The sequence below is a fragment of the Myotis davidii genome, unplaced genomic scaffold (assembly GCF_000327345.1).
Source record: "Myotis davidii unplaced genomic scaffold, ASM32734v1 scaffold609, whole genome shotgun sequence".
NCBI classification, from domain to species: domain Eukaryota; kingdom Metazoa; phylum Chordata; class Mammalia; order Chiroptera; family Vespertilionidae; genus Myotis; species Myotis davidii.
The window spans coordinates 3,329,448-3,336,945 of record NW_006300164.1 but is presented as its reverse complement, the minus strand read 5'-3'; the positions used below and the strand labels follow the sequence as shown (position 1 = coordinate 3,336,945).

Here is a 7,498-nt window from a genome sequence, read left to right as displayed (position 1 = left end):
GGGGACAGAGCTCAAAGTGCTCAAAAAGGTCTTTCTAAACACACTGGCACCACCATCCTATCTGAACATTAGCAATTATGAAAGGCTCCCAGCCCCATGTCCCTTTGTCCTCATGTCCCCAGGTCTTTGTGGAGTGCCCCAGTGTGGTCCCTTCAGAATTCTCCAGATGATCAGAGATGGTGTGGACACACAACCGTGCCTGGGAGCTGGCAAGCCTCCTTTCATCTTATTACAATGATACCCTTTCTGCTAAAATTGAAACTCGCAGTTGTGCCGCCCAGCGCACTCGAGGCTCCACCCACCACTCTCGTAGGCCCCGCCCACGCAGCGCACGGCCCCGCCCATCGCGTATCCAACCGGGCGGCCCCTCCAGGCCCCGCCCATCGCGCTTAAGGCTCCACCCACCACAAGATTTAAAGCGGCCAGGCCCTGGGGGCCTGCTCGCCAGAGGGACGCTACGGGTACCGTTAGGGCCCGGAGGGTCACGTGGTCAAGCAGACACACCCGGGGCTGAGGGTCGTTCCCAGGGTGGGGGCTGGGGTGCGCACCAAGACGCGGTCCCGACTGAGCATGCTCAGTCGAGGGTCTGCCCTCCGGCGCCGGCCAGGGGTGCACCCCCAGCGCCCAACGGAGGGAGGAGGCGGACAGGAGTCGTTATGGAAAATTACAAGGTGCCGAGTTGTCCCCTGGCGGGGAGGCTGGGGCGACGAGGGGCCCACGGTGTGGGACAAGCCCTGGACCTGGACCACCACCCCCGACCCCTACTGGTGTAACGGTCTAACCCCGGTGGAGGCTGCAAGGGAGGTCCCACCCCGGGAGGCAGTGTCTGCCTCTAGCTCATAGGCAGTGGTTCTCAACCTCCCGGATGCCGCGACCCTTTCATACAGTTCCTCGTGTTGTGGTGACCCCCAACCATAACATTATTTTCGTGGCTACTTCATCACTGTGATTTTGCTAGTTATGAATCATCATGTAAATATCTGATATGCAGGATGTATTTTCATTGTGACAAATTGAACATAATTAAAGCATCGTGATCAATCACAAAAACAATATGTAATTATATATGTGTTTTCCGATGGTCTTAGGCAACCCCTGTGAAAGGGTTGTTCGACCCCCAAAGGGGTCGCGACCCACAGGTTGAGAACCACTATCATAGGGGGCCTCCAAAGGTAACCTCCGGGAGCATGCCCTTTGCCTCTGGGCCTCAGTTTACCGCTGTCTAAAATGAAGGCTGGAACTAAGGACTGCAGCCGTGACTGCGCCTTCCGAGTGGAAGAAACGCCGGCCTTCTCACCCCTGTGGGGGTCCACGCTCAGGCCCATGGAGACAGGACCCCCTCCAACCAGAGTTCGTGATCAGGAGCCCCCAAGCCCCTAAAACCTCGTCAGTAGGCCCAGTAGGGGACTGGGGCCTTCTCCAGGGCCTGAGCAAAGGTGTAGCACCTGGAAAACTCACAAAGGGGGAGCTGCGGGATGCAGACGAATGAGTGTTTTAAACCAGTGGTTCTCAACCTTGGCTGCACACTAGAATCACCTGGGAATCTTTTTAAAATCCTGGTTTCTGGGCCCCATCCTCCGGAAATTCTGTTTCTTTGTTACTAATGCTGTGGCCCCACCCCATAACAAAGAGACAGAATTTCCGGAGGATGAGGCCCAGAAATCAGGGTTTTAAAAAGATTCCCAGGTGATTCTAATGTGCAGCCCAGGTTGAGAACCACTGGTTTAAATGCTTCTCCGCATGGTATGTCAACTTTACGAAACGTCAGGTTTGGTCTTGGCAAAAACGTCATTAACCTGACAATAATTTGTAAGTTAGATTTCTCTCACGGGAGGGGGGGGGGGGGGGAGTCAGCCAGTGGTGAAGCAGAGGGTTTCAGGGACCGGAGACTTTAAAAAAGCAAAGTTTTTCAGGTGCAAATTAGAATAGCGCCTTGATCTGGGACGCGGTGCGTCTTTCCACTTAATTTGCCGCCTGAGAGGACCTCAGCACGGGCGACACTGCAGCAGCACGAACTGCTCAGGACACTGTCCCTGTTGTTCCCTGCGCGGCACTCAGACCACGCACAGGGCTGCGTCACAGAATCCCACAACTTTTCCGGACCCCGAAAGTCCCTGGACCCAGGGTTCCACCCCCCACCTCTCTCCTCTGCATCCTGCCCCCCTTCCTCCATCCTCGGGCAGATGTGATTCCCTCAGCCAGCCTCACCCCATAACCCCCAAGCATGGCACGGCGGCCATCTCTCCGCAGGTCTGGCTCAATGCACAGACTCTGGGGTCAGACCCTGGAGTTCCAGTCTAACCCAGGGCACCCCCGCTATTAGTGCTGTGGCCTCGGGCAAGACCCTCGCTCCCTTGTGCCTCAGTTTCCTCCGTGTGAACGTGGAGATGGAAATAGTGGTGACCACAGGTAAAGCATTCAGCACAGTGCCAGGCGCAGGCACGGCCGTGACCACGACGGCACCAGTTGCTTTATTGTTTGGATGCCCAGTTTGGAGTCGGGTGCTGGGAGTGGGGATCACAGGGGCCTGGAGAGAGTGAACAGTCCCCGTTCTGGCTCCTGGGTGCCCGCTGATCCTCGCTGCAAGTTGGAGAAGAGGCAGAGGGTGGTAGAACGGGCTCCAGAATCAGCCCCAAAGAGATGGGGAGATGGGCTTGGGTTCCTGTATCTGCAGAGCAGGCGGGCGTGCCTGGAGGGCGGCTGGGAGGCGGAGGCCGCTGGGGGGGTTGGGGCTGGGCGCACTGTGGGAAGTGGAAAGCTGCGTGCGTTTCCTGAAAGCGCCTCTCCTTTTCGCTGGCAGATTTTGGATGAGCTGAATCCTGGGGCCTTGGGGGTGAACCTAGTGGTGAGGGAGAAAGAAACCAAAGTCAAGTTCGTGATAAAGCAGGTAAGAGGCCACGCCCCTGGCGGGGGGGAGGGGCAAACATCCGCTCATCACCCCCATGTTAGAGAAAGCTTCCTGATGCCACAGCTGGGCTCCTCTCGCCTGCAGGCGCCAGCAGATCCGGTCAGGGGTAGACGGATGTGGGGTGGCCCAGGCACCTCGAGCTTCCCCACACCTGTGACGCTCACCTTGATGGAGAAGAAATGTCATTTTTCCTCCGACAACAACCACAATCTTACCTACCACTTACTCAGTGAGGCATCATCTCATTTAATCTCCCGCCGACTCAGCAAAGCAGGAGCCAGGAGCGGGGCTCCGGGAGGCTGTAGGCTAGCCTGCTCACATAGCGCCCAGCAGCTCCAAGGCGGGCCCAGGGCAGGCGCACTCACTGGGGGCCACCAGTTTCACCAACAGGGAGCCAGGTGGGGGGCAGGGACTTGCCCAGCCTCACACAGGGCTGAGGGCAGGGCACCAGGCCCTTCCTCCACCTGTTCCCCAGGCTGGCATGGCAGGGCGGATGCAGACCCGAGGGGGCAGCCCTGTGGGTGTCCAAGCCACATTGTCCAAATGAACCAGGGTCCAGGGGAGAGAGCTGGCACCCCTTGGTAGTCCTGGGTGACGGCCGGCCCGGATACCCTGGGATCGGGACTGTCCCTGCGGGTGGAGAGCCCTCTGCTCTGCCAGGCCTCCCGCCTGTGGGCAGCACAGCAGCCGCCACTACCTGGGACGACCTGCCTTCTGGGCAATCAAGGAACTTTTAAAAAAATCAGTCTTTCTAAAAAAAAAAGGGCCCTAGCCCGTTTTGCTCAGTGGTTAGAATGTTGGACCATGGACTGAAGGGTCATGGGTTCAGTTCTGGTCAAGGGCATGTACCTCAATTGCAGGCTCAGTCCCGGCGGGTGGAGCACGTGCGGGAGGTAACCAGTCAATGTGTCTCTCTCACGTCGATGTTTCTCTCTCTCTCTCGCTCTCTCCCTCCCCTGCCCTGGTGCTGCGCTGTGACTGACCCGCCGCTCCCCTCCTGTGCCGAAGCACTTAGCTGTGCGCTCCGTGTAATCAACTCTGAGAAACAACCTGTGGTTCCGTTTCTGGAGGGTCCGTGGTTCCCTTGGGATAAATGCCTCGGGGTGGGATTTCTAGGACAAAAGATGTGACACTTTTAAGGCTTTCTGCCTGGTGGCCGAACTGACCGTGCCCAGCCCTGGAACAGGAGGGGGACAGGCAGGCGCGCCGGGCCGGGCAGCCGGGTCTGCACCGGCGCTGGGAGGAACCCTCTAACTGCATCTTCGTCTATGATCACCGGTCACAGAGATCTTCACCTTTTTGTTTGTTTGTTCTTAGTGCCTTATCGGTTGGTTTTACATTTATGAACTTGTTATTTTTTTTAATCTTTCTTGCTGACAGTATTACGTAGGGCCCCCTACAGAGGTCTTCCTTTGTATGTCTTGTGAGCGGACACACACCCCCTGGGCGAGGATCTGGTGGCAGACGAGATGGTTGCACCTGCCTGCCGTCTTTGCCATTTTTTGTGTTCACCCGGCCCCGCTGCAGTGATGAGGACGGTCTCCCCAGTTTGGATGAGGAATGACCTAGTAGGGCTGAGACTCTGCCAGTGGAGCAGAGCTGTGTGGCTCGGGCCAACACTTTATTTTCTTTTCTGCTGTCAAGATGGTTTGACGGGGACCCTCTAATGGCAGCTTAGGGGGGTGCTGCCTGCGCTCACCCTGCAGAAGGAGCCAGTAGCTTGCCTTTGTTCCAAGCATTTTTGGATCCCTGCCTTAGGAGCATCTCCAGGCGCCATATGGTGCCATATGGTGGGGCCTGAATCGCAGGCGCCTAGCACACCTGGTCAATTGATGGTAATGGTGGTAGTGGTGGTGGTGATGGTGGTGGTGATGATGATGGTGGTGGTGGTGGTGGTGAAGGTGGTGGTGGTGGTGGTATGTTGTGGCATGAGGCTCAGGTCATTAAGATTGAGGACCCTGATTTTCTGTGATGTTTCTTTGCCTGATGATCTCTGTCTAATCCCAGGATGGTGCTGGTGGTGATTATGTTGATGGTGATGGGGATGACGGTGATGATAGTGATGATGGTGGCGGTTATAATGGTAGTGGTCATGGTGATGTGGTGGTGGTGGTGGTTATAATGATAGTGATGTTGATGGTGGTGGTGATAATTATGGTGATGGGGATGATGGGATGATGGTGGTGGTGGTGGTGGTGATGGTGATGGCTTGCCACATGTTTACTGAGCTAGTCCTCTTATGCCTCTGCAGGTGGAATGCATTGATGATCATCATGCCAATGAGGCCCTGGATGAGGTAACTCTCTGGGTGGCGCCCCCTGGAGGACGTGGTGCAAACACCCTGTTCTGTGCCTCCTGTGGGGCCCTGGGTGGGGCGGGAGGATCAGTCCAGTTTTTGCCTCGTGCTGTGAAGCCAGAGCCCCCCCTCCCGCCCCCCATGGCGGGAGTCTGTCGCCAAGCACTCGTTTTTAAATCCAGGTGCAGACAAGATGGGCAGGGACGGGTCCAGGCATTCTGACAGGCAAAGAAAGCCGCCGGAAGCCCCCACACCCTCACAGCTTTCCACGTTCCCTCCCCTTCCGTGCCCCCCTGGGCGACCTGCTTTCACACCCAACCTTCCACGCGAGCCGTGCTCTCCTGGTGCTCAGTCGCTAAGGTAGCCATGTCTGCCGCCTGGTTGTCTTCCTTCTCAGAGCACTGCCAGCTGCGGACGGGGGCATGGGACCAGGAGGTGAGGTGGTGTGAGCACATCCGTGACCCCTCCCCGGGCCTCACGACCTTCTCCAGCCACCCCTGCCTGTGCTCTGCCCTCCACGCCCGGCCCTGTGCCTGCACCAGGTCACTCGGCCTTCATGTTCCCCGGGAGGCAGATGCCACTGTTACCGCCATTTTCAGGCGAAGCTAGGCAGCTCAGAGAGGTTGAGGCACTGCACCTCCGTCACACAGCACAGCCACCGGACCGTGTGGCTCCCGCCACCAACCAGCCACACGCTCTCCTGGTGCCCCGCCCTGCCCGGAGCTGGGGGCTTGCGTGTTTGCTGGGATATGGGACTGGGGAGCACAGATCGAGACCCAGGGCCCTGACCGGCTCCGCTCTGCTCTCTGCCGCAGCTGATGCCGCTGCTCAAGCTCCGGCACGCCCACATCTCCGTCTACCATGAGCTGTTCATCATCTGGAACGGCCAGGTGGGTCCACGGCGGCAGGACCGGGAACCCCGGCGTGTCCTGGCAGCGACTCCCCACGTGGCCACCCTGGGGCTCGCTGGCATCGTCTCAGGGGAGCCCCACAGGGAGGGGTCAGCCCCGCTCACAGAAGAAGCAGAGGCTGAAGCAGGTGCCCCCCAGTGTCCTGCCTAGGCCGTCACCCCGCAGGGCGGTGAGGCCGGTGCTGAGCTCATCCGGCGGCCCCAGGCTGAAGCCTGCGCCCCAAGGGGCAGTCTTGACTGTCACAGAGGAGCAGTAGGTGCCAGGGGCCAGTCCCTGCTCCCCCTCGCGCGGCGCCAGGCTGCACAGTGACCTCGGCCCGAGAAGGTCTGCAGGGCGGTGCTGTGCGCACTTCCCGGGCTCAGAGGCTGAGAGCGGCTGAGTGGGCACCAGTCGGTCGGGCAGCCCCGAGCCTGCGCCTCACCCTGTGGGCTGTGTGACCGGCTGCCAGGCCCCCCGCTGAGTCACCCCAGTCACCTCTCCACTGAGGGTCCCCATCTGGGGCTGCCAGCCAAGGGTGTGAGCAGGAGTGGAGGGCCCTCCTCACACCGGGCCCCGAGGAAAACCTGGGGAGAGGTCCTCACCCCCAAATATTTTCTGAGCACCCCTAATGCACTTAAGGAGACACAGGAAAGCCAGAGGACCGTTAACTGCGGGAGGGAAAGCTCCGTGGAGGAGGAGGTGGGTGTGAGCTGAGCCTGTGACGGGGCGTCCGCGTGTGCGGCGGCAGGAGGCCCGGGCGGCCTTCGGAAAAGTCCAAGCGTAGAGGGAGCCGAGGGCGGGGTGAGGCTGGAGGTGCAGCCGGAGCTGCTCATGGGGCCGCCTCCCTGCCCCCAGGAGGTGGTACCCTCACAGTCCCCGCGATGACGCCCCGTGCAGGGCGCCCGGCTTGCCTGGGCTTGAGTCAGAGCTGCGGCACCTGCCTGAGGGACCTCGTGTCCCCGCAGACCTCCTCTCTGTTCCTCTGCCTGGTGATGGACTACAGCAAGGGAAGCTTCCAGAAGGTCATTGAGAAGGCGAGGGAGAAAAGGGCCGCCATTGACTCGGAGGTAGGACAGACTGGGACGCCGGCCTGGGGCCCACCGGCCCCCGTGACGTCGCAGCCCCACGGCTACGGGCACAGGGGAGTCAGGGCCGCCGGGGTCGGGCATCCCTTTTATTTCACGTTTTGTGTTGGCCGTCCTGGCTCTTACGTTCACGCGTGGAGGTGGGTGCCCGCTGCCGGGTGCACAGGTCAGCGCTCAGCTGGGTGTGTTCACAAGGTGCACACGGCTGCCCAGCTCAGGCGCAGGTGACGCCGGGAACTGCAGAAGGTCCCGGTCGGTCAGGAGCCGTGGCCCACCCAGTGCCCAGCCCGGCGGTCCCTGCACGTGGGCGCAGGCGGCG

The 7,498-nt window shown here is 59.8% G+C and overlaps 1 protein-coding gene across 1 annotated transcript in view; it reads left to right on the top strand.

Moving 5' to 3' along the window:
- The first annotated feature begins 307 nt into the window (after window positions 1-307).
- STKLD1 (serine/threonine kinase-like domain containing 1) overlaps window positions 308-7,498 on the top strand; it is a 49,764-nt gene continuing 42,573 nt past the window's right edge. The window contains exons 1-5 of the mRNA XM_015572374.1: window positions 308-671; window positions 2,801-2,887; window positions 5,160-5,204; window positions 6,020-6,094; window positions 7,060-7,161. Of these exons, the coding sequence (XP_015427860.1) occupies window positions 657-671; window positions 2,801-2,887; window positions 5,160-5,204; window positions 6,020-6,094; window positions 7,060-7,161 (324 nt within the window). The 5' untranslated portion in view covers window positions 308-656. The remainder of the gene's footprint in view (window positions 672-2,800; window positions 2,888-5,159; window positions 5,205-6,019; window positions 6,095-7,059; window positions 7,162-7,498) is intronic.